This window comes from Manis javanica, chromosome 1, assembly GCF_040802235.1.
Source record: "Manis javanica isolate MJ-LG chromosome 1, MJ_LKY, whole genome shotgun sequence".
In the NCBI taxonomy this organism is placed as follows: Eukaryota; Metazoa; Chordata; class Mammalia; order Pholidota; family Manidae; genus Manis; species Manis javanica.
In genome coordinates this window covers 93,939,595-93,966,830 of record NC_133156.1, presented here as the reverse complement: position 1 = coordinate 93,966,830, position 27,236 = coordinate 93,939,595, and the positions used below count along the sequence as shown (strand labels likewise).

The 27,236-nt window shown below is 36.9% G+C and overlaps 2 protein-coding genes across 7 annotated transcripts in view; one reads left to right on the top strand and one right to left on the bottom strand.

Moving 5' to 3' along the window:
• HEXB (hexosaminidase subunit beta) overlaps positions 1 to 20,552 on the top strand; it is a 29,807-nt gene extending 9,255 nt beyond the window's left edge. Inside the window, exons 1-12 of one of the 3 annotated variants that reach the window (XM_073235061.1) lie at positions 5,978 to 5,985; positions 6,622 to 6,669; positions 6,926 to 7,036; positions 11,074 to 11,175; positions 13,121 to 13,250; positions 14,668 to 14,848; positions 15,409 to 15,495; positions 16,695 to 16,767; positions 17,511 to 17,685; positions 19,662 to 19,752; positions 19,917 to 20,021; positions 20,361 to 20,552. In XM_073235061.1, coding sequence (XP_073091162.1) covers positions 11,080 to 11,175; positions 13,121 to 13,250; positions 14,668 to 14,848; positions 15,409 to 15,495; positions 16,695 to 16,767; positions 17,511 to 17,685; positions 19,662 to 19,752; positions 19,917 to 20,021; positions 20,361 to 20,418 — 996 coding nt within the window. In that variant the 5' untranslated portion in view covers positions 5,978 to 5,985; positions 6,622 to 6,669; positions 6,926 to 7,036; positions 11,074 to 11,079 and the 3' untranslated portion in view covers positions 20,419 to 20,552. Of the gene's footprint in view, positions 1 to 5,977; positions 5,986 to 6,621; positions 6,670 to 6,925; positions 7,037 to 11,073; positions 11,176 to 13,120; positions 13,251 to 14,667; positions 14,849 to 15,408; positions 15,496 to 16,694; positions 16,768 to 17,510; positions 17,686 to 19,661; positions 19,753 to 19,916; positions 20,022 to 20,360 lie in introns of those variants that run through there. The other 2 variants (XM_017647764.3, XM_073235058.1) reach the window with 2 other exon arrangements.
• Positions 20,516 to 27,236, bottom strand: part of GFM2 (GTP dependent ribosome recycling factor mitochondrial 2) — a 67,509-nt gene continuing 60,788 nt past the window's right edge. For all 4 annotated transcript variants that reach the window (XM_017647740.3, XM_017647734.3, XM_017647730.3 and 1 more), the window contains 3 exons: positions 25,743 to 25,858; positions 21,606 to 21,788; positions 20,516 to 20,972 (listed from right to left, as the gene is read on the bottom strand). In XM_017647740.3, coding sequence (XP_017503229.2) covers positions 20,844 to 20,972; positions 21,606 to 21,788; positions 25,743 to 25,858 — 428 coding nt within the window. In that variant the 3' untranslated portion in view covers positions 20,516 to 20,843. The remainder of the gene's footprint in view (positions 20,973 to 21,605; positions 21,789 to 25,742; positions 25,859 to 27,236) is intronic.

Below are 27,236 nucleotides of genomic sequence, written 5' to 3'. Positions count from 1 at the left end.
TTTGTATTTCTGTATCAGTTATAATGCCTCATCTTTCATTTCTGACTTCGAACTGTTCTTAAATTAAAACTTTCCCTGGCTATATAGTTGTCAGCAAAAATCACAGATTTTGGTAAAGTAGGAATTGGCATGTAATATAGTTTATTAGGGAAACAATCCATTTGGGTAAAAAATGTTCAGATCGAGGGGTGGAGCCAAGATGGCGGCGTGAGTAGGACAGTGGGAATCTCCTTGCAAAAACATACATATTTTTGAAAATACAACAAATACAACTAATCCTAAAAGAGAGACCAGAAGACACAGGACAACAGTCAGACCACATCCACACCTGCGAGAACCCAGCACCTGGTGAAAGGGGTAAGATACAAGCCCCGGCCCGGCAGAACCTGAGCACCCCTCACCCCAGCTCCCGGCAGGAGGAGAGAGTTGGAGCGGGGAGGGAGAGGGAGCCCAGGACTGCTAAACACCTAGCCCTAGCCATCCACACCAGAGTGCAGACAGTGCATGCGTGGAGTGCCGGAAACTAGGGAAACAGGACAGCAAGACCTGTGAGTGGGTCCCGAAGCCGGCGCCCCTGTGACAAAGAAAAGTAAGTGCTTTTTGGAAGTCTTAAAGGGACAGGGATGCCAAGGCTGGACGGAAGCATCCTGGGTCACAGTCCAGCAGCTGGAAATTCCAGGGAACTCCAGGTGCACTAACCCCCTGGGCAACAGCTCTGAGACCCCTCACGGAGGTAAACAGCGAAACAGCCCCCCATCCATTACCCCTCTGGGGCCCGGCCATAGCAGAGCAGCAGCCTGAGGCCGGCCACGCCCACAGCAAGGGAGCTTCCTCCATACCGGCCGGGCAAGATAGAGAGACCCAGTCTACACGCAATTGCCCAACACAAGCCACTAGGGGTTGCAGTTGTCCCAGTAAAGAGACCAGGAGCAAGTGGAAACCCTTAGCTCTCCCAGCTGACAGAAAGCCAATAGCTCACCACTGCACCTATCAACATGAAAAGGCAAAAAAATTTGATCCAGACAAGACTAACCCAGACAGCTTCGACATCTTCTACATCTTCCCCTGAGAAGGAACCTGGGGAGATAGATTTAACCAGTCTTCCTGAAAAAGAATTCAAAACAAAAGTCATAACCATGTGGATGGACTTGCAGAGAAATATGCAAGAACTAAGGAGGGAGAATACAGAAATAAAACAAGCTCTGGAAGGACTTCAAAACAGAATGGATGAGATGCAAAAGACCATTAATGGACTAGAAAACAGTGAACAGGAACGCAGAGAAGCTGATGTAGAGAGAGACAAAAGGATCTCCAGGAATGAAAGAATTTTAAGAGAACTGTGTGACCAATCGAAACGGAACAATGTCTGCATTATAGGGGTACCAGAAGAAGAAGAGAGAGAAAAAGGGATAGAAAGTGTCTTTGAAGAAATAATTGCTGAAAACTTCCCCAAACTAGGGAAGGAAATGGCCTCTCAGACCACAGAGGTACAAAGAACCCCCATGACAAGGGATCCAAGGAGGGCAACACCAAGACACATAATAATTAAAATGGCAAAGATCAAAGACAAGGATAAAGTATTAAAGGCAGCCAGAGAGAGAAAAAAAAGGTCACCTACAAAGGAAAACCCATCAGGCTATCATCAGACTTCTCAAAAGAAACCCTACAGGCCAGAGGAGAATGGCATGATATACTTAAGGCAATGAAACAGAAGGGCCTCGATCCAAGAATACTGTATCCAGCACGATTATGATTTAAATATGAAGGAGGGATTAAACAATTCCCAGACAAGCAAAAGTTGAGGGAATTTGCCTCCCACAAACCACCTCTACAGGGCATCTTACAGGGATTGCTCTAGATGGGAGCACTCCTAATAAGAGTACAGAACAAAACACCCAACATATGAAGAAGGGAGGAGGACGAATAAGAAGGGAGAGAAATAAAGAATCATCAGACCATGTTTATATTAGCTCAATAAGCGAGTTCAGTTAGACAGTAAGATAGTAAAGAAGCTAACCTTGAACCTTTGGTAACCACAAACTTAAAGCCTGCAATGGCAATAAGTACATACCTTTCAATAATCACCCTAAATGTAAATGGACTGAATGCACCAATCAAAAGACACAGAGTAATAGAATGGATAAAAAAAGCAAGACCCATCCATATGCTGCTGACAAGAGACTCACCTCAAACCCAAAGATATGCACAGACTTAAAGTCAAGGGATGGAAAAAGATATTTCATGCAAACAACAGAGAGAAAAAAGCAGGTGTTGGAATACTAGTATCAGACAAAATAGACTTCAAAATAAAGAAAGTAACAAAAGATAAAGAAGGACATTACATAATGATAAAGGGCTCAGTCCAACAAGAGGATATAACCATTATAAATATATATGCGCCCAATACAGGAGCACCGACATATGTGAAACAAATACTAACAGAATTAAAGGAGGAAATAGACTGCAATGCATTCATTCTGGGAGACTTCAACACACCACTCACTCCAAAGGACAGATCCACCAGACAGAAAATAAGTAAGCACACAGAGGCACTGAACAACACACTAGAACAGATGGACCTAAAAGACATCTACAGAACTCTACATCCAAAAGCAATAGGATACACATTCTTCTCAAGTGCACATGGAACATTCTCCAGAATAGACTACATACTAGGCCACAAAAAGAGCCTCAGTAAATTCCAAAAGATTGAAATCCTACCAACCAACTTTTCAGACCACAAAGGCCTAAAACTAGAAATAAACTGTACAAAGAAAGCAAAAAGGCTCACAAACACATGGAGGCTTAACAACACGCTCCTCAATAATCAATGGATCAATGACCAAATCAAAATGGAGATCCAGCAATATATGGAAACAAACAAAAACAACAACACAAAGCCCCAACTACTGTGGGATACAGCAAAAGCAGTCTTAAGAGGAAAGTGTATAGCAATCCAGGCATATATAAAGAAGGAAGAACAATCCAAAATGAATGGTCTAATATCACAATTATTGAAATTGGAAAAAGAAGAACAAAAGAGGCCTAAGGTCAGCAGAAGGAGGGACATAAAGATCAGAGAAGAAAGAAATAAAATTGAGAAGAATAAAACAATAGCAAAAATCAATGAAACCAAGAGCTGGTTCTTTGAGAAAATAAACAAAATAGATAAGCCTCTAGCCAGACTTATTAAGAGGAAAAGAGAGTCAACACAAATCAACAGAATCAGAAATGAGAAAGGAAAAATCACAATGGACCCCACAGAAATACAAAGAATTATTAGAGGATACTATGAAAACCTATATGCTAACAAGCTGGAAAACCTAGGAGAAATGGACAACTTCCTAGAAAAATACAACCTACCAAGACTGACCCAGAAAGAAACAGAAAATCAAAACAGACCAATTACCAGCAATGAAATTGAAGCGGTAATCAAAAAACTACCAAACAACAAAACCCCCGGGCCAGATGGATTTACATCAGAATTTTATCAGACATACAGAGGAGACATAATACCCATTCTCCTTAAAGTTTTCCAAAAAATAGAAGAGGAGGGAATATTCCCAAACTCATTCTATGAAGCCAACATCACCCTAATACCAAAACCAGGCAAAGACCCCACCAAAAAAGAAAACTACAGACCAATATCCCTAATGAATGTAGATGTAAAAATACTCAACAAAATATGAGCAAACCGAATTCAAAAATACATCAAAAGGATCATACACCATGACCAAGTGGGATTCATCCTAGGGATGCAAGGATGGTACAACATTCCAAAATCCATCAACATCATCCACCACATCAACAAAAAGAAAGACAAAAACCACATGATCATCTCCATAGATGCTGAAAAAGCATTCGATAAAATTCAGCATCCATTCATGATAAAAACTCTCAACAAAATGGGTATAGAGGGCAATTACCTCAACATAATAAAGGCCATATATGATAAACCCACAGCCAACATCATACTGAAACAGCGAGAAGCTGAAAGCTTTTCCTCTGAGATAGGGAACAAGACATGGATGCCCACTATCCCCACTGTTATTCAACATAGTACTACTGGAGGTCCTAGCCACGGCAATTAGACAAAACAAAGAAATACAAGGAATCCAGATTGGTAAAGAAGAAGTTAAACTGTCACTATTTGCAGATGACATGATATTGTACATAAAAAACCCTAAAGACTCCACCAAAACTACTAGAGCTAATATCGGAACTCAGCAAAGTTGCAGGATACAAAATTAACACACAGAAATGTGTGGCTTTCCTATACACTAACAATAAACTAATAGAAAGAGAAATCAGGAAGATAATTCCATTCACAACAGCATCAGAAAGAATAAAATACCTAGGAATAAACCTAACCAAGGAAGGGAAAGACCTATACCCTGAAAACTATAAGACACTCTTAAGAGAAATTAAAGATGACACTAACAAATGGAAATTCATCCCATGCTCCTGGCTAGGAAGAATTACTATCGTCAAAATGGCCATCCTGCCCAAAGCAATATACAGATTCGATGCAATCCCTACAAATAGTTCAAAAATTCATATGGAAACACCAAAGACCCTGAATAACTAAAGCAATCCTGAGAAGGAAGAATAAAAGTGGGGGGATCTCACTCCCCAACTTCAAGCTCTACTACAAAGCCACAGTAATCAAGACAATTTGGTACTGGCACAAGAACAGAGCGACAGACCAATGGAACAGAATAGAGACTCCAAACATTAACCCAAACATATATGGTCAACTAATATTCGATAAAGGGGCCATGGACATACAATGGGGAAATGACAGTCTCTTCAACAGATGGTGCTGGCAAAACTGGACAGCTACATGTAAGAATGAAACTGGATCACTGTCTAACCCCATACACAAAAGTAAATTCGAAATGGATCAAAGACTTGAATGTAAGTCATGAAACCATAAAACTCTTAGAAAAAAAACATAGGCAAAAATCTCTTAGACATAAACATGAGTGACCTCTTCTTGAACATATCTCCCCGGGCAAGGGAAACAAATGCAAAAATGAACAAATGGGACTATATCAAGCTGAAAAGCTTCTGTACAGCAAAGGATACCACCAATAGAACAAAAAGGTATCCTACAGTATGGGAAAATATATTCGAAAATGACAGATCCAATAAAGGGTTGACATCCAAAATATATAAAGAGCTCACACACCTCAACAAACAGAAAGCAAATAATCCAATTAAAAAATGGGGAGAGGAGCTGAACAGACAGTTCTGTAAAGAAGAAATTCAGATGGCCAACAGACACATGAAAAGATGCTCCACATCGCTTGTCATCAGAGAAATGCAAATTAAAACCACAATGAGATACCACCTCACAGCAGTAAGGATTGCCACCCAAAAAACAAGCAACAACAAATGTTGGTGAGGTTGTGGAGAAAGGGGAACCCTCCTACACTGCTGGTGGGAATGTAAATTAGTTCAACCATTGTGGAAAGCAGTATGGAGGTTCCTCAAAAAACTCAAAATAGAAATACCATTTGACCCAGGAATTCCACTTCTAGGAAGTTACCCTTAGAATGCAGCACTACAGTTTGAAAAAGACAGATGCACCCCTATGTTTATCACTGCACTATTTACAATAGCCAAGATATGGAAGCAACCTAAATGTCCATCACTAGGTGAATGGATAAAGAAGATATGGTACATATACAAAATGGAATATTACTCAGCCATAAGAAAAAAACATCCTACTATTCACAACAACATGGATGGAGCTAGAGGGTATTATGCTCAGTGAAATAAGCCAGGCGGAGAAAGACAAGTACCAAATGATTTCACTCATATAATGTGGAGTATAAGAACAAAAGAAAACTGAAGGAACAAAACAGCAACAGAAGCACAGAACCCAAGAATGGACTAACAGTTACCAAAGGGAAAGGGACTGGGGAGGACAGGTGGGAAGGGAGGGATAAGGGCAGGAAGAAAAGAAAGGGGGCATTACGATTAGCATGTATAGTGTTGGGGGGGGCATGGGGAGGGCTGTGCAACACAGAGAAGACAAGTAGTGATTTTACAGCATCTTACTATGTTGACGGACAGTGACTGTGAATGGGGATGTGGGGGGGACTTGGTGAGGGGGGGAGCCTAGTAAACATAATGTCCTTCATGTAATTGTAGATTAATGATACCAAAATTAAAAAAAAAATGTTCAGATCTTTGCTGCTATGAATAAAATACTAAGTTTTAAGTTGCACCTTTATTTAATTTCATGGTGGTTTTTTAGCCTTTTTTCTCTGTTAATTTAGTACCTTCTGAAGTAAATATAATATTTTATAAAAATTTATCACAAAAATATTATAATCTATAAATATATTAAGGAACTCGTATTTTATTAAACCTTTTTGGTGTGTGTGTTTATCATTAAGACAAAACCCAGGATAAGGGTACAATGAAATTACATTTTTATTAGATGGTAACAGGGATCTTTTTATTTTAGAAATGTTAGAGGGTATAGGTATAATTCTATCTCATTATGCACCTTATCTGGTTATGGGTCTATGTTTGCATAATATAACTTTTATTTACTCAATTTGTTATTTGATGAATTAATGCAATAAATTATAAATTTTACTTTCCCTAGGTTTAGAGACTTTTAGCCAACTAATTTACCAAGATCTTTATGGAACCGTAAGTATGATTACTATATGTTACTGAAAACTTGTTGGATAGACATACTACAAGAAAAATGTAAAGTTTTTAGCTGTTTACTACTTTCTGAAGGTTTCTTCTCCCCAAATATTTATATTAGATAATAAATGTAAATTTCATACTTTTTTTGGTTCTAAATTAATCTTTTATCCAATATTTGCATAGATGTAGTCTTCACTGAGCTCAGGTCAAGAGAAAATCCCAAAAATAATCAATATTTTATTTTGTCTTACAGTTCACCATCAATGAATCCAACATTGCTGATTCTCCAAGGTTTTCTCATAGAGGAATTTTAATTGACACAGCCAGACACTTTCTATCAGTTAAGACTATTCTTAAAACTCTGGTAGGTAATTATCTTACTTTATTCTAAAAATGAGTTCTTTTATGTGTTACGTTCTTTTATGTGTTACATTGGTTACTTACACTGTTGTACAGGTTGGAACAGGGAGATTTGTTTTGCATGTGCTAAGCATTAAGCATTGTGCTTTCTTCCCTCTCTCCCTGGGAAATAAGTTCTCTCAGCTGAGAAGCAGAGGCTCCCTAGGAAACCACCCTCATTTTCCTTGGGATGGGCGGGGGAGTGCCCAACAATTTAGCCAGGATGAAGAGAAAAACAGTTTTACCACCCATTAACCCTCTATGTATACTTCCGTTTGTCAAATCATGGGTCTAAACTTTAGGTTAGGAATATATGGTCACCCTGTGTCTAGTTAGTGTCCTTTAGTTTTACGACCTATTCTTTAAAGGGGCATAGGAAGGAGTTTAGATGCTGCTTTATACCTAGGAAAATGCTCCAAAGGAATATGGAACCTCAGGTGCTGGGAGTTGGGAAGGCTGATTATGACTGTTTTCTCCTATGGACTTCTTAGTTCCTTGATCCCTACCACTACCACCAATTCACAGGGCTGGGAGGTTTTCCTCTTAAATTTTTCTTCACCTTCACTTGATCATTTATAAACACACTATGTTATAAAAAATCATTTTTACATTTACAATAGTATCATGAATTTTTTTCCCAAAATACATTGTTGTCATTAATATCAAAGAAATAAATGCCTAGTGTAAAAAATATGAATATAGACATGCAAAAAATAGTTATCCCATAATTTCATTTACCAACGGTTGATTTAATTTCTATGTGCTATTTATCTTTTTTAGACTTAAAAAATAAATATATGAACCCATAGAACATGACTTCTTAAAAAATTTTTAAAGGATTACATTTCTTGCACTTTAGCTATTTCAAAAAAATTTTATAGATACCTTTCTATGAAAGAATATATAAGGTCTGTATCATCTTTTTAAACAGGTGGATATTCCATTTTCTGTACCATGATTAGTATTTAGCCAGTCTCCTGTTGATGGACATCTAGGTTAATTTATTACTATCACAAACACTATTATAGAGTTAAGTGTTCTTATATTTTGCCACTTGTCAGGATTGTCCTCAGGATAAAAGTCTTAAAAGTGAGAATCTGGGTTTTAAAAATATATTTTTTTCTTTTGTACATTGTAACCTTTGGTACATACTGTCAGATTACCTTCTAGAGAGGCCATGCCGTTGTATGCTTGGCCAACAGTGGGTCCCACCTTTGCTATATTTGCTAATCTGGTGATAAAGTGTATCTCTGTTTTAATCTGCACTTCTTTGGCTTTTAGTGAATAAAATAAGCCTCTTATGTATTAGCTATTTGTATTTTTATATTGCAAACTCCAAGTTTATTTTCAATGTCCATTTTGTCTTCTAGAATGTGGATTCCTTCCTTGGTTTAAGAGCTCTTTAGTGTTGTATTTGTTTATAGACATGTCAGACAGGTTTTATATGCTTATATATTTATACATCATGCACTGTGATGTTTTCTAAATTTGTTTTCATAATGTTTATAGTATCTTTTGCCTGTAGAAGTTTTAATTTTTAATGAAATAGTATCTTTCAATCTGATCCTTTATCGGTTTTGGCCTTGGTGAATATGCTAAGAAATGCCTCCAAAACAAGGGTTTGAATTTAAAAATAACTTCTCAAATTTTCTTTTACTATTCCATATTTACATAGTAAATTCTTGATGTGGTTAGAATTTAGAGTATTGTAGATGACAGATATTTTATTTTTTTATTTTAAAACTTTGTTAAAATACAGTTGATAGATATTTAATTTTTCTTCTTAATGGTTAGCCTAGAGTCCCAATATCATTTTTGAACAATCTTTAATTTCACCATTGCTTCCAATATCATGAATAGTGAATACTAAATTCCCAAACACGGGTCAGTTTCTGAACTCTTCAGTCTGTCTATTATACCAGTTAACCTTAAGCCAGTACAGATAGTTTTAATATCTATAATTTCAGAAGTTTATTTTTCTTTGAAGTATTTTTAAAGTTAGAAAAATTGTAAGAAAAATGCAAAGAACACCCACACATCCCAACTTTAAAATTGTATCATATTTGCCTCCTCCTCCCTATTTAAACATTTTTTTCCTAAACCATATGTAAATTGTGATTCCCAATACCCCTTAATATGTCTTGTTTAGATTTCCTTAACTAGAAAAACTAAAAATACCTCAGTAACTAGCCATCAAAAATCAGGAAATTGACTTATTGCTACCATCTAATCCACAGACCACCTTCAGATTTCATCAGCTATTCCATGTCCTTTATAAGTCAGTATCCAATCCAGGATCAGGTGTTGCATTTATTTGTCGTGTCTCTTTAGTCACCTTCAATTTGGAACCATTTATCTTTCCTGGTCTTTTAAGACCATGGCATTTTGAAGAGGCCAGTTACTTTGTAGAATAAACTGCAGCATGTCTGTTTTCGACAAGATTAGTAGGTTCAGGTTAATGCATTTTTGGCAGGAATGAGGTAGTGATACTGTGTTCTTCTCTGTGTTTATCAGGTGGCATGATGCCTTATTTATTTATTCCCTTACTAGTAATGTAACTCTTATAACTTGGCCAAGATGTCAGCTGCCAGATGTCATCTGCACTGTAAATTTAGTTAAAAATCATTTTGTATTTATTAATAAGTAAGTATCTTGTGGAGCAATATTTTGAGATTATGTAAAATTCGTTCAGCATTTACCTACTAGTCTTAGCATTGATAGCTCGTTCTTGCCTAAATCAGTTATAAAGATGGTTGCCAAGTGGTAATTTTTCTAATTTCATTATTCCATCTATATTAGTTGGCATTTAACTGTAACATAGAGCGTCTTTAAGTATTTATTATTGTTATCAGTATATACTAAGGGATTACTGTCAGTCTTTGAGTACTTTCATACTTTTTAGTAAATGATATTCCAGGCTTAATTTTTCTCTTTTGCAGTCCTGGAGTCATTTTTCTCCAAGGAGCCCTTTTAGTGAATGTTATTTTGAAACCAAAATCTGGGCTGTAGGTGTACTCAGTGCTTCCAGGCCCTCTCACCTAGAAAATACATGTATATATATATATATGTACATATACATTTATATGAACACACATACATACATCTTTACCTGTTTCTACATCTGTGTATAGTAGGGGTTGGCAAACTACAGCCCAGGGACCAAATACAGATTGTCACCTATTTTTGAGGTTTTGCAGAAATACAGCCTTGTCCGTTTGTTTATATACTGTCTCGCTCCACAACTGCAGAATTAGTGGTGACAGAAACCATGGCTCACAAAACCAAAATTTTATTGTCTGACCCTTTATGTAAAAAGTTTGCCAACCCCTTGTCTTAATCAAAAACCATGAAGAACTTTCTTCTCTGATGGTAAAAAATCATGCCATTGTCCTCTAAAAACTGTGTTTACTTATCTGCACTATTACCTTTTATGTAAACTCCTTGCTGACAATGGAGAAAGGTTTTAAGTTTTGATTATCTGTAGGACACATCTCCCCCCTTTATTATCTTTTTCAAATAGTCTGTTTATATTTTATATAAATATTGTTTATGCCTACAGAGTATACATGAAATCAGTATCAGTTAGCCCAAAAATTTCTAAGAATTTTTACTGAAATTATATTGAGTATATTCTAAATTTCTTTCTAAGGTTTGGCACTCAAATCTCAGAATTGTGGGAATTATAAGCTCTGGTACTTAAAAGAATGTCCCATTTTCCCTCTGCTCCATATCCAAACAATAGCAATAGCAACCAGTAATTTTCCATTCTTGGCTGACCCTAAATATTTGGAATTTATAAGTTATAAATCACTGTTTAGAATATGAGTTCTGTATAGGGTTTTTGAAAAGCAATGTCTCCTGTAAAGTATAAAAGATAAATTATACTTCTTCCACATTCTTTGTTGAAAAAGAATTTTAAAACAAAATAGACACATTGGAAACAATTCCAAATCTATGTAAATTAGATTGTATATGTAATTTTTTTAACATGTTTGCTTTCAGGATGCCATGGCTTTTAATAAGTTTAATGTTCTTCACTGGCACATAGTTGATGACCAGTCCTTTCCTTATCAGAGCATCATTTTTCCTGGGCTAAGCAATCAAGTGAGTAATTCATGTTATTGTAGGCTATCTATAAAAATGTTTTCTATAGTTTAATTAAAAGTTCGTAGCTTAAACGTCTTCTTATAGATAGAATTAAAGTGTGTTACAAGCGTAAAGTTTAAAGGTTTAAAAAAATTTAATAGGCTGTGGCTTAGCAATTTAGAGCCATAAAACTTGTTATATTTATAATTGCTATGTTACTGTAAATGTAAAAATCTCTAGGGGTTATACAAATAAAATTTTTAAAATTTAATGAATGTAGAAGACCTGAAGCATTCATGGTTAATATAAGGTTAAGCAATTATATATATCATGTAGTCTGACACTATGTTTGTTTTAAATTGTTTTGAATCGTGCAAATGACTTTTTCTCTCTGAAAAACTTCATGAAGAAGGTCATTTTAGAGATGAGAGCTCCTTTTAAAAAATAATGTTTGAGAGAATTGTTCAAACTGATTGTGTTATTGACCAGTGGAGCTGGGAGCAAGCCTCAACATCATCTAGTTTAATCCCTCTAAAACCCAGACAGTAACCTACACCCAGAGAAGCTGTATGCCTCATCCAAAGTTGCAGTTAGGATGGCACAGACCCACGACTCTAAATTTTGTCCTCTGGCCACAGTTCCAAAGCTTTCTCCAATGTTACAGCGCAGTATAAGCTGAAATACTAGCAGCAGCGTTCCTGATTTTGTTAACTTTTGTTTTACTTTTTACTGTGGAAGACTGCAAACATACACAGACATAGAATAATTTGATGACTTCCATGTCCACATCACCTAGCTTCTATTCATGGCCAATCTTGTATCACTTACAATCCCTCCCACCATTATTTTGAAATCCTAGCCCTCTTACCTCATTTGTAAAAAAAGTTTGTTTAAAAAGACAAAGAACACATATTATCACAGCTAAAAAGATCAAGTAGCAAATCATTATTCATGTTTCCACAAGTGTCTTTATCATAAAAAAAATTATTTGCATTGGGGTTCAGATAAGGTCCAGATGTTATAGTTAATTAATGTCTATTTTCTTTCCATCTACAGGTACCCACCCTGCCCATCTTTTTTCCCTTGTAATTTGCTGCTATTTTTATTGAAGAAACTAAGTAATTTGTCCTATAGTTCCCACAGTTTGCTGATTGCATTAGTAGCAATTAACATATTCTTCTGTATTTAACATGTTCCCCTATATTTTACTATAAGTGGAGAGTTAGATGTAATCTTGATTAGGTATAAACTTGATGGTGGGGATGGGCAACATTACTTTTTAAAAGTTGAACATTGATATTTATATATGTGTATATATTATATATACTTATATTTAGATACATTACTTACATGTAATTTATGTGTAATATTTATATATTTATATCTTGAAAAATGTGCTGTAGTATTACCTTTAATGGACCCACCTTTAGTTACAACTAATATTGAATTCTAATTTTTCAGGTGATCTCTAAAGGAAGTGAGGGCAATTAAAAAAATCAGGTTACTTATCAGAACGTCTTCAGGGGAAATTTTAAAGCTGATCGTAATTAAAGTGACTTTGTAAGACAACAGCTAAGCTTTGTAATTATGTGGATTTTGATTCTAAAACTGACAAGGGCAGTGTAGTCAGAAGTTTCACTTTGGAGTCAAACATTTTATTTGTGTTCCATTGTGTGGTTACATAAGGTTGAAACAGCATGATGGTAGACCTTCCTGAAACAAGAGGCACTGGTAGAGAGTTCTGTCAGTAAATCTGAAAATAACACCAAGTGTGCCAAGAGCTTATTGGTAAGATCCAATAAACAGATAATTTAAATGAGTCATCTAACATCTAGTGGGGTTATTTAATACACTGATACTGTGAAAATCAGCTATCAGATATCAAAGTGTCAACAACTGTTAACAATTCCCAGGAATAAATCCACCTTGTACATTTTAATTTTTATAAATGTGTCTTTTACAGGGGAGCTATTCTTTGTCTCATGTTTACACACCAAATGATGTCAATACAGTGATTGAATATGCCCGATTACGAGGGATTCGGGTCATACCAGAATTTGATACCCCTGGACATTCACAGTCTTGGGGAAAAGGTAAGGAGTGTGTTTTTTAAGTTGCAAAAAGTGAACATTTGGGGTGCTGCATCTCTTATATTATGACTTGGTGTTTTCTCATTTTGTTTTTAATTGTGATTTGCACAAAGGTAGTAGTATTGACATAAAATTCAAAAACTGTTATGTGTGTGTGTAGGCACTGCCTAAACTATAAAACTAGAGCCAAAGAAAAACAAAAATAATTGTAACAAGTAGAACATGATAAGTGAATTCAATAAATGGTTTCATGGGCGAAGTAACACTTAAAATGCTTTTGGGCAATCAAAAAATATATTCATATCTCTGGTAGAGGGAATAACATGAAGAAAGGCATTAATTTAGTTGGAGTATAGTGGAGCAAAGAGTAGGAAGTACTATAGGGTTGTTAAGAACAAATTCTGGAGCCAGACTGCCTTGGTTTGAATCCTGCCTCTGCCATTTATAAACCAAATGACCTTAGGTTAAGTTATAGATCATCTCATCCTCAGTTACCCCACCTCTAAAATGGGGATATTAGTAGTAGCCATCATGTAAATTTTTTGAGGACTGAATAATGAATGTAAAGCACATAGCATAACACCTGCCATTTGTAACTGTTCAGTAAATATAGGGAAAGACATGGAGAATATTGGGAAATAAGCCTGGAAAAGTACAATGTTGGCTTTTTTTTACTCTAAAATGGAGATTTAAAAAAAGTACAATTCCTTTGGCTGAGGAATGTGGGCTCCCGTGGGACCCATGAAAACCAGTGGAAGTTGTAGAGCAGAAGAGTGCTATGACGGGAGCCACACTACAGGGAAATCTGTGTCAAAGTGACAGCCTCAAAAAGACTGAAGTCTTAGACCAGAATGGTGATCGTGGGAATAAAAAAATAATGTACAGAACTAAGACATTCTGGAAATCTAATCCATAGAAACTTGGCAACTGACTCCAAGGAGGAGAGGAAAGAGTTACAGACTAGGAGGTTAGTGGTACCCTTACTTTACAGGATATGAAAATCAGAAACTGCAGGAAGAATTTAGGGAACAGAGAATTTGTTTTTTGTTAGGTTGTATTTGAAGTGCCACTAGGCTTTCTAATTGTCTTTGGCAGGGAATTTGAAATACGGATTATAGCTCAAGAAAAAGGATTGGGACAAGCTGGATATTTATGAATTTGTAATATTTGAGATACTATTTGAAGTGGATAAAAGTCTTAGGCCAGGGAAAGGGAGACAAAGAGGTACAGGGATAGGATTTGGGAAACAATTCTCCTTTTATGCGGAAGAAATTACCATAGTAACTCTTAATAAAATGCTTATCTTTTTCTGTATAAAGTCTTACTGCTTCAACAAAAAAAAATACTATAGTCATGTACAAAGCCACATCTTTGTGATTCATATACTTCCTTGGAAAATAATCTTTGTATTTTCTTCTAGGTCAGAAAGACCTCCTGACTCCGTGTTATAGTCAACATGTGCCGACTGGGACCTTTGGACCTATAAACCCTATTCTGAATTCAACTTACAGCTTTCTGTATCAGTTTTTCAAAGAAATTAGTATGGTGTTTCCAGATCAGTTCATTCATTTGGGAGGAGATGAAGTGGAATTTGATTGTTGGTATGACAATTCTTTAAGAACCTTTTTTTTTTTAAAACCATTGCATTTGAAGTAGATGTAGCGGTCTCCACTTGGAAATTAAAGACTTGTGGTAAGATCTCTGTTTGCAAGGTTTTACCTTAGCAAGACACCACTCCTGAGATGAGTTTCTGTAAGAATGTACATATGGGTGGTCAAACAGTAAAAGCTGCAAAGAAGGAGGATCAAGATGCAGAAGGAAATGGAGATTTAAAAAATGACTATAGTGAATGGAACAGCTTTAGCAAAAGAAAGTGGTGATTAAGTGGAGATTTCTTTCAACTAATTTCTTTGCAGACTGATAGAGTCTGCAAGATAGAGGAGAGAGGCAGGAGGTAGGGAAAACCATTTTTAAAAGAAATCAGCCTCTGGCAAAAAATCTGCAGTGGAAAACTGAGATAACTCATAATTAAGTTTTTAGGCTTATTTTATTCCCTATAAACTTAGTTTTAAATCTGTACAAATGATGTTAGGGATATATGATGCTTTAAATAGACTGGGCATGTCAAACTTTCAGTGAAATTTTAATCATTGTTTTTAAGGAAGTCCAATCCTGATATCCAAGATTTCATGAAGCAGAAAGGCTTTTACCAAGATTTTTCAAAACTAGAATCTTTCTATATTCAAAAGTAAGTTACTTGAAAGCTTCCTTCTGTTATTATTTCATCAATGCTTTTGTGAAAGTTTTAGTCATTTAGTACTTTTTTTCATTTTCTCTCCAACCCTTGCCAAAGTGAAGATGTTGTATACAGTGTAAATTAAAAATCATAAGAAAGCCAAGTCAGTAACATTGAGACTCTAAGCTTTTTGCAATAACTGCTTAGTAAAAGAGCAGTCATTTGTTCTGTCAACTCAGTTCAAAGCACTGGCTGCGCTATGAAATCTTCATCACCATCCTGCCCCTAGAAGTCATTCCCTTTTGTCAATGGCAGGAGCATTTCTTTTACTTTACACCAGTGCTGTCCAGTATGGAAGGCATAGCACATGTGCTATTTGTATTTAAAAGGAAGAACATTTCCTTTTAAGATTCATTTCCTCAGTTACATTTGTCACATTTCAAGGGTTCAACAGGTGGGTGAGGCTAGCGGCTACCATATTGGAAAGTGCATATATACAACATTTCCATCATTGCCTGAAGTTCTACCAAACCAGTGCTGCTCTATACTAGGTGTCAGTAAACCTGTAAAGGGCCATATAGTAAATATTTTAGGCTTCATGAGCCACATACGATTGCATATTCTAATTTTTCAAACAATGATGTACAAAGGTAAAAACTATTCTCAGCTTGTGAGCCATACAAAACAGTTTTCAGGCTATAGTTTGCCAACCCCTGCATTGGGCAAACCCAGATTCTAGCCTTTTCCTGTTTAGCTTTTCATGTATCACATTCTAATTTTATCCTGCAGAGCACCTGGCATTGTCTAAGTATCAGAAAATATTTGTGGACTGAGTGTCAACAACTGTTGAATATTATTTAGGTGATATCACAGGAGAGATTATAATTTCCTTTATCCTAAGATACTCATGAAATTACCAGAGATTGCTATTCATATACATCCCTATGAGTAGAGCCTATCTTTGGGGCATGCTCTGCTTATTCATTTGGCAAATGACTATTAAACCCCCCTATGTGTATCAGATTCTGAGACACATGATAGAAAGAAGGAATTACATGGGTCAACACTCAACTATAGCTGTTTCTGCTACAAAGCTGTGCTAAACTGAAAGGCACCTTTCCATGTGCAATTCTTGGTAAGAAACATACATGCTTTAAACATACTGTTAAGCTTGTAATCTGAAATAACTTTGTAATTTTTTTCAATGGTAGGCTTTTGAATATTACCTCAACCACAAAAAAGGGATCCATAGTCTGGCAAGAGGTTTTTGATGATAAAGTGAAGGTGAGAGTATGAAAACTACATTTGATTCTGATAGTATGAGAGACTTAATATTCTAGCATCTTGGATGGAAGGAATGCTAAATGAAGTTTCCCCCAACATTATGAGTAAATTAGCTTACTTTTCCATTTAATATTTTGTTAGGCAACAGCAGTAGCCTTAAACTAGTGACAATGGTATTGTTTCTTTTCCTTGATTTACTTTACTCTTTAGTGCCACCACCTCCGCATCTCTTCCTGCCATCTTGTAACTGTAAATTAAAGTGCTTTGAGGTTAAGTTCCTTTTTTCAGAAGGGCAGAACAAACAGATAAGAATGAATGAGTCTGTTTTGCTGAGATAGTTCTAAGTAAAATTTTCAATATACATTCTAATTTTAAATAGCATTTTTCTCTGGCATAGCCAGACTTCTTTATTTTCCTTTGTGGCAACTGAGAATTTGCAAGTCCAGCCAGCAGCACTACCCTTACAGGAGTTTGGTGGCATCCTTCAGTTCCAAAGTAAATAAAAAGTAGTGGGGTAGAAATGGGACTAAAGCATTAGATCATTATACCTATATAGAGTCATATACAGGCAAAAGTTAAATATCTAATTGATGAAACTTCTCATTTTAAGCCCCTACAATGAATAGCATTTGGTATAAACTCTGAGGGGGAAGGGGAAATAAGGAAACATTTGGCTTTAGACTTTAAATTTCATCTACTGTATTTGCTAGACAAATAATACATATTGCTTGTAACTTTAATAGCTCCCGGTGGGCACAATAGTTCAAGTATGGAAAGGGCAGAAGTATCGTGATGAACTGCATGATGTCACAACAGCTGGCTTCCCTGTGCTCCTTTCTGCTCCTTGGTACTTAGATTGGATTAGTTATGGACAAGATTGGAGAAAATACTATGAAGTGGAACCTCTTGATTTTGATGGTAAGTGAAACAGCCATCATTACCTTGATTTGTTAGTTTTCCCTACTCTCCCACCAGGAAATCCTTATTAGATGTTACCTACTATTCATCCTCCCTTTTGTTTGATCCTTGAGTTTGTGTTTACCCTTTTAAACTTTGTGAAAGAAACCATATAAAACAACTTCAAAAGTAGATTCCCTTAGATTGTATCTCCTCTTCTAAATTGCCTCTCCGATATAAGACACCTAAGCAAGGCTACAGTCTAGTTCAGTGGATTTCAGGCTTAGTCTTACTGTTCCGAGGAATAGGCATTTCGTGGGAGGGGCTGGTGGGAGGAAATGTCTGAGTGCAGAGCTTCAGGCTCTCAGACCTCCTTCATTAAGAACAGTTCTACTTTGTCAAATTTTGCATACTAGACTTCAAAACTTAAGAATTAACTTAGTCCCTTTTTTAATATCAAGAAATAGATGCTGAAGGCAGAGGGGTAGTCACTAGCATTCCAACTTGTATTTCCTGGCATAATATTCAATTAGTTGACATATGCTGACAAGCACTGTGTGAACCATGGGGCCAGGGAGTGGGGAATAAAGTTGGCACCTTTTTTTTTTTACACATACAGTACTGTATTTTATTGATTGGTACTATAAATTTTTTTTTTTTTGAGAGGGCATCTCTCATATTTATTGATCAAATGGTTGTTAGCAACAATAAAATTCTGTATAGGGGAGTCAATGCTCAATGCACAATCATTAATCCACCCCAAGCCTAATTCTCTTCAGTCTCCAATCTTCTGAAGCATAACGAACAAGTTCTTACATGGTGAACAAATTCTTACATAGTGAATAAGGTCTTACATGGTGAACAGTACACGGGCAGTCATCACAGAAACTTTCGGTTTTGATCACGCATTATGAACAATCAGGTCAAATATGAATATTCGTTTGATTTTTATACTTGATTTATATGTGGATCCCACATTTCTCCCTTTGTTGTTATTATTATTATTTTTTTTAATAAAATGCTGAAGTGGTAGGTAGATGCAAGGTAAAGGTAGAAAACATAGTTTAGTGCTGTAAGAGATCAAATTTAGATGATCAGGTGCGTGCCTGTAGACAAAGTGTTAATCCAAGCTAGACAAGGGCAATAAAACATCCACGGATGCAGAAGATTTCTCTCAAAACAGGGGGGGTGAGGTTCTTAGCCTCACCTCTGTTGATCCCCAATTTCTCACCTGATGGCCTCCCTGCCACTGTGCCTGTTTTAGGTTGTTCCTCCCTTGAGGAATGTTACCCGTCTGGCTAACCAATCATCTTCCGGGGCCATACAGGGAAATGTAAAGTTGGTAAGTGAGAGAGAGGCAATATTGTTTTTGAAAAGGTTAGCTTTTTACTTCTTTGCAGATTTATGCCCTGTGGCTTTTATGCCCAGTATTTGTCTTGAGGTATCTTTACCACTTGGAAGAATTATGATACTCAGTAAATTCTATATGAGGCACGAATTCTATTTAAGGGTTGTAATTAGGAAGGAAGAAGAAAAGCTATAGAAGTACCATTGTGTAGAACTCATTGGAGGTCAGCACACAGGAACTGCTTTTTTTTTTTTAAGAGAAAGGAATATTATCAGAAAACTGTACCTCCATAGCCGATTATCTGACACCCTTTAAGTGATCAAAATTAAGGATATTTAAAGCATGCATTAATCGTTGATTTATAGTTAGTTTTATCCTATCAGGGAGTGATCCCCCTTTTCTTTTTTTGTTTTCATTAATCTACACTTACATGAAGAATGTTATGTTTACTAGGCTCTCCCCTATACAAACTTGGCACCTTTTTTGTGCCACTTTTTTGTGCCACTATCTATCTTGAACATCTCCCAAGTTCCTGATGAGAGAAATGTTGCTTCATGATAAAGACAGAATGAGAAATCAGTTACTGATTTGTAGACAAGCCTTGGCTTGCAACTGCTTAACTTACATCAATTTAATGATTTTAATGTAGGTTCTCCAGATCAGAAAAAACTTGTCATGGGTGGAGAAGCTTGTCTGTGGGGAGAATATGTGGATTCAACTAACCTCACTCCGAGATTATGGTATGGAATTTAAGTGATAACATTTGAATTAAGGATTAAAGTGCTTTAGCTTTCCGTCTCCATCTAAGTAGGAAAGCATTAGGAACTTCCCCAAGCACATGATTTAGATAGTTAAGAAAACATGAACTTAAACTGCTTTGGAAGACATGTGGTTTAAATTTCAGGCCTAGGGCAAGTGCAGTTGGTGAGAGATTGTGGAGTCACAAAGAGGTCAGAAATCTGGATGATGCCTACAAAAGACTCACAGGTCACCGCTGCAGAATGGTCGGGTAAGACAGATCCTTCAGTGTTCACTGGCTTCTTGGTTTTTTTTTTTTTTTTTTACTACAAATAGAAATATATGTCACCTGAGATTTCATTAAGAGAAACTGGGAACTTTCTTTGTAGGTAAGAGAATTATACCTATAAGGAGAAGATATACTTGGAGGACTTAGAACTCTTATATAGATATATTAAATTTCAACTCAATCTTGAATCACTTTCACAGTCTTTGTTCAATAATTAATGCTATGGCTTAGTGAGTCTGATTTAAACCATTAAGTTCCTAAGAAGGAGATGAGTTACATTAATCTAAAACATCTCGTACTCATACTTTATCTATTCTACAGACGTGGAATAGCTGCAGAACCTCTTTTTACTGGATACTGTAATCATGAGGCCAGATGAGGCCAGAATGTAAAAGTGAGCTGAAATGAAGAATAGGAGGGGGAAAAGCCCACAGCAATCAACTTGCATTTGAAATCATGTAAATTAAGATTTGGTATACTGTTTTTAAATAAAATGTCTTTTTAATGATTGAACCTCCTTCTTATCATACATTACATATAGAAGACTGGCATCTTCCTTCAAAGGGCTGAGTCTTTATTACTGACCATAGATACACAATGTAGTTCAGGTACATAAACTTTCAACATCAAAGCATATCGCTCATCGTATCAAATAGAAAGGAAACTCAGCTCCAGTTTTCAAGTTACATCTTTATAATTAAACAATAGTTTGTCTAATAACACAATAAAAATTGGTCTTACTGCAGGCAAACGGAGGCAGGTACTCACTCCTGAATTGCTCTTCTCTGCAAGGGCCCAAAGCACTTAGGTCAGGCCACTTCTCCGGCTCAGCAGGGCGCTTTGTTCTTGAGGGTTCATTGCTTGAAAATTAGATAACTCTAAGGCAAAAGTAGCTGAGCCTGATGTCAGTGTTCGAAGCACAGTTGAATAACCCTAATCAAAATACTGTCGGTCAGTTATCATCAAATTTAAGCCTGAGTTTCTCTTCCTGCTGTTTCTTTTGACCATTATCAGGAAATACATAAAACTTAACCATGTAATTTCCTTTGAGTGGATCATTTAGCCATGTGGGGGTAAAATCTTGATACAGAAATACTGCGGAGGACAGAAAACATAGTAGTGTGGGTATGCTTCAGATGTATTCCTTGGTCCCAGAATTTGGTACGATGCTCTACCTACTATTCTGCCAGCACTCCGATGCCTAGAGCAGAAGAGGTTGGACTGAAGGATGACAGGCTGCCTGAAAACCGGCAGTGAATGGAAGCAGTAGGTTAAACACCTGGAAAGGGGCCTAGACAGTGGGGATGCTCATTTAGGTTGGTGCCACATTTTGGTACAGCACACCTCCAACCTCTGTGCAGGGCTGGAAATGACCCCCAAGTGGCTGTAATCCCCTGGATTTCCCCCACCAAAGTCCTAACAGTTCCACCTGGTTGAAACTTGACATAACTCCTGAATCTAAAGCCCCAGTGCTGTTTTCTGATGTTCCTGATGACCTACCTATTGTGCTCAGTATATATATCCCCTGTATTAAAAATACACACTTTTCAGTCACAGTGTACCTACCATAGTTTCTGCTAAGGGAACAAATCCAATAACAACTTTGTTGTCCTGACGAGTCTGGATTTCTTGAATGTTCCCTCTTCTTTGTGCTAGATCTGCCAGAACAGGGCTGAGGTAATCTCTAGTCACTGTAACCTCGAGATTCATTAGGGGCTCCAAAATTTGCTTATCAGCTTTCTTCAGAACCTAAAGAAATTAGAGAAGAGGGGTTAACATTCTTTAAATTGGAAATGAAATTTGTTAAAATTCATAAGACCTTAATATGTAAATACTGCTCACACTCCTAAGCCTAAAGCTGTAAAATAACATTTTATGGGAGATTCCAATATTTGCTGTACATGTGATATGTCTGAGATCTCCTGAAGGGTGTGTTGTAAGGGTGTGCTTAGAAAACCTTCATTATACAGAGTACCTGTGAACATGTGGCCAGACATACAGTGAAAGAAAATGACTTTCCCCTTTTAATCAAAGACATTTCTTCATATTTAAACTACCTCCTGTTTGTTCCTGATGCCTAGTTATAGTCCATGCCACATGTCAGGACAATCAAGGAGAGAAAGAAAGGTGAGAGCTTAAAAAAAAAAAAAAAAAGTTTAACATAATAGGGTAGTAGAAACACATTCTCTTAAACAGATTGTTACCTGTTCCAAATTTCAAACTTCAAAGGGAAAGAAGAACAAAACTGAAAAAACTAAAATAGTGTAGGGCAAGGAAGAAGTGGAGGAAAACTGGAGAGTTAGCACCAATATAAAGAAAACTTATTGACCGTCCCAGTCAGCCACTATTTTTAATAGTATTATTACATCAGACAAATTGGTAAATGGGTTTTGGATGCATTTGCAAGCACCTAAGTAATGGGTTTGATGTAAAAAACTACTCTACTTTTCCAGCCTGCCAGAGTTCAAAAGCAAAATGATTACCTATGGATTCTAAACTCGTGTTCGGTTATCAGGAGGGATTAATAAACTAAGACTTAGCAATGGAAACCAGATAAATGAGAAGCTCTGGAATATGCTCTAACCTTTATCTGGGTTTAGTGGATAACCTTTCTGCTCTCACCTAACACTCATTACTACTAAGGCCTTAGATGGGGGCAGTAACATAGTGTATATTGTCAAATAATGGTTTGGGGCCTCTCACCCTTCAGTCCCCGATACCTCACTTCCACCCCACTACTCTTCCCCTGCTCCTTACCCTCAAAATCAGTAAAAATGGCCAGATGAGTCAAACCAATACATTCTCTTTATCATACAAATTTCAAAAAATATTACATCATATAATATTAAAACAATCTCTTAGTTCTTCATAGCTGATTAAATTAAACCTTTAGAATCCTCAGTTGGAATGACTCAACTATAGAAAATGTACCCAGTAGTCCTTCTTGAATGAAAATATTACTAAAAAATGATAGTCAACAACAAACAACTAACTTTATATCCTCTCTATTTTTGTAATTCTTACCAAGAGCTTTATGCCACTTTATATAATGTCTTTTAGAACAAAATTAACAGAGTGGGAAAAGGTAAAAATTAAAAGGAGAAATACTACAACTGAGGAAGGGACTGGATTCTATGCAACTAAATATGATATGACTACACTTGTGGTTCTGTCCTTATCTCTCACTCCTCTTCACAATCTTTTCTTGGCAACACTGCCTAATTGCACAGCTTCTAAAACATTTATGTAGCTTCCTTAAAAACTTGAAATTCCACCTGGCCCAGGCCCTGAGTGCTCCATCCTTGTACTCCACTGGCCTACTGTGGGATGGCGTCTGAAGATAGTACAGCAACTCAACAGGCCCCACACCGAGCTCATCATTTTCTCTAAGCACTCTTGCTGCTCTTCCCTATTTCTGCTGATGGTATCACCAGTCTTCAGTTCACCAGGACATGCACCTTTGACTTCCTTTTCCCCAGGTAAGCTGTAAGAGTTCCATTCCTATTGCTGGATCCCAGTTCAGACTCCCTGCTCTGGATTCTCTCTTCCCTACCCCTCCAATCTCTTCTGTATTCTGATGATTGGGCTGCCTTCATAAAAAATTTTAAATTATTCGCCGCTGTTCTTAAACTTCAAACACCTAGTTTTTAAAGGTTTCTCCACAGTCTGACACTATTTTCTACTTTTCCAACATTATTCTTCACTTCTCAGCTTTCTTCATCGGATATTACAGCTAAAGGGATTCTTTAATTTCCCTGTCTGGAATGCTCCACACTGAACAATCCCTCCAAGTCATCATTGCTCAAATATTAACTCCTTTCCAAGAATCCTGCCCAATACCCCACTTCACAGCTTTTATGGTTTTCAGTCTGTTCCAAATAATATTGTGGCTATTTAGCTATATTTAATTCCTTCTTAATTATAAGCTCCTTCAGGTCAAGAAAAGCATGAGTCCTATTTGTGTACCCAGTGCCCAGTATACTAGAAGCACAACACGGATGTCTTAGTAAATATATGAAGCATCATTAATTTCTCATAAGCAGAGAAAAGGAGCTTCTCTATTAGACAAATCTTAGCAATGGCTGCAGTACCTCCATTAAGAGTGTTTCATTTAAGTTAATACATTAAAACTGAAGATTAAATGTAAACCCCCATAAAGTTAATTCATGTTCTCTGATATGATCTTAAGAAGGCCAACCAATTCAGAAATACTTACAGATGTTATTTTTAGAAGGTCCAATAAATAGATTAGAAGGACTAATAAAAATATAAAAATACTAGATTTTGAAGGACTGGCCAATATACTGGGGCTCAGGATTAATTTAGAACCCTTACATCACTTTAGGTTACTGTTATTTCAATACTAAAACCAATTTCAGGAGAAATTTTACAAATTACTGGAAGGTAAACAGCCTCAACAATTTAATCATGACTACTTACAGGTGATACTTCTAACTATATGCTTAGACAAACAATATTTAAATAATTCTATTTTTTGAATGGTTCCTTTTTAAATAAAAAAAAAACTAAGTATGAATTTGAACTTGTATGAAAGAGACTAAATTAAGTTCAGCCTGCTTAGAAAGTGAGGTACTTACACAGTTAATTTAAATACCCTAATTATGGATTCAAATAAGACTACAGAAAAATCACAGTCCAAACACAGTCCAAAATATTAGAAATGTTATAAAAGCAAGGGTTTTTTTACAGCAGTGGACTCAAAGACACTGGGAAGTGACTAGTGATTACCAAGGGGGAAAGGTTGGAGCGGGTTTTGAGGGAAAGTGGCAGGGATAAAAGGGCAGAATAATTTGCAATCACAGTATAAGTTGGTCACGGGGGCTATAGTACAGCACAGAGAATATAGCCACTGATCCTGTAACATCTTAGTACATTGGCAGATAGTAACTGCCCTAGAGGGGTGAGGATTTAATAATATGGGTAACTGTTGAACTACTGTTATACATCTGAAACCAATGTAAGATTGTTTATCACAAGACATCCGTGTTGTGCTTCATTAAAAAAAAAAAAGTTTTAATGTGAAATCAGTCTCCTACAAAACTAGAGTATTCCCACACTGAGAAGAATGTATGGAATCAACCTTCAGCACGCTAAGGTCCTGGTAGATTATTGGGCAAGACACTCAAGGACATACCCCCAGGTAACCATGCCAAGACCAGACTGTTTGATGCTTTGAGAAAGGAAGATGCTTATTCCGAATCTGTTATTCAGGGGAACTTACCTGATTTCAATGATTCTTGATTAAAGTAATCTTGCTTGAATAAACATGAACTCCAAAACTGGAACCAATATTATACCTTCAATGTCCTTTGGATTATAGTCCACTTTGAGCTAAGCTGACCCCAGAAATGTCCTCTACTCAAACCCACCAAGCTTGCTGCTAATGGCTATATCTCTGGGATGGGGAAAGCAGAGATACCACTTAAGGAAACTTTCCTCTCTGCCAAAATCAGAGGATATTTCATAGCAATCTGTGTTAAACAGTTAAGTAGATCCTCTTTCAATACAACCCTTGTGATTAAGAAATCAAAGATTCTGCAAGTTTAAAAACTCTTGTTGACTGTAAGGCTCAGGAGAAAAAGACACGAGGTTGGGCATGGCAAGCACAGCTGTCTGCGGGTCAGTGGTGTGCACTGCTGGGAGAGCTACCTGAAGCACAGGGAACTAGGGATCATTCTATACCTTTTGGACACATCTTGAGACACAGGCAGAAATCATGGTTGTGGAGGTACCAGGATGAATTATCAGTGAATGTAAAGTAATTGCCACATCTTGAACTGGGGATCCAAGCAGTGGTCCTAGGTGAGGGAAAAAATTGTATTGTATTAGGACTCTATATACAATATGGAATAAGTGAGAAGCATGAACAGATAGCAAAAGGACTTCCAGTTTCCAGCTCCACATATAAGGAGCCTGGGAGTCATCATGTTGTTCTCAAAACAATAGCAGAACAATCTAAAAAACCAACTCTTCTTGGATCCGTTAGAGAGGGGAGGACAAAGAGCAAGCCATTATCCCTACGACTGGAGAGACAGATGAATACAGGGAGTCATAGCTTCCTGGAGCAGACTCACTAGCAGAAACTGTCCCAGGAACCAGAGTCAGGGCACAAAAACCAAAAACGTAATTGATGAATTGCTCTGAAGGCTCAGTGTAGACAGGTCTGAGAGTTAGAAACTCCAGGGGGACCCAGTCATAAGGGGAAGGTCCCCACAATTTTGACTTTACCTCCAGGAGCTCCAGCAGATTCTAACAGTAAGCATCAGAGAAAAATCTGTGCTGTTGAAAGGGGAGGGGAAGAGAAACTATTATGAAACACTCCAAGGTACTCTCTTCTTAACAGGGCCTGCCTTAAGGGCAAACTAGTTAACCAGAGCCTAGCTTGCTAGGGGTATTATAAGAGCCTAACTGACTTGAGGGAAAGGTCCAACTCCAGCCCACTCTAACCACCCTGTCCAACTAAGGCAGGTGGAAAAAACTTGAGGGCACTCATGCAGTTCACAGCCCAGAAGCACAGGCTCACCAGAAGACTGACAGCTAATCTGAGGACTACAGAACACTTCCCCTCCCCCAGATCTCACCACCACATCCCTAAAGGGCTGTTTACAGCAGCTCTTTACTGAGAACATCATGTCTGGCTATTAAGAAAAAAATTACAAAGCATACTAAAAGGCAAAGAGCACAATTTGAACAGACAAAGCAAACACCAGACCACACATGGCAGAGATGGTGAATGACCTGAATGGGAATATGGCATTGATTTGTATGCTAAGGGCCCTAATAGATAAAGCATGCAAGAACAGAGAGATGGGCGAAGAAGGCAGAGTAATAAAAGTCCTAAGAGCCAAAAAGAAATGCTTGAGATCAAAATTACTATAACCAAAATGAAGAATATGCCTTTGATGGGCTTATAAATACACTGGACTCAGCTGAGGAAAGTCTTTGACTTAGGAGATAAACCAGTAGAAACCTCAAAAACTGAAAAATAAAGGGAAGGAAAGACTACAAAAAAAAAAATATCCAAGGACTGTGGGACTATAAAAGGTGTAAGATACACATAATTGGATGAGATAAGGAGAAAATACTATCAAAGTTAGAAAAAAACACTGAAATACTCTAAAACAGTAGAAGAAATTGAACTACAGAGTGATATTAGTGCTTACTTTTATTTGAGTA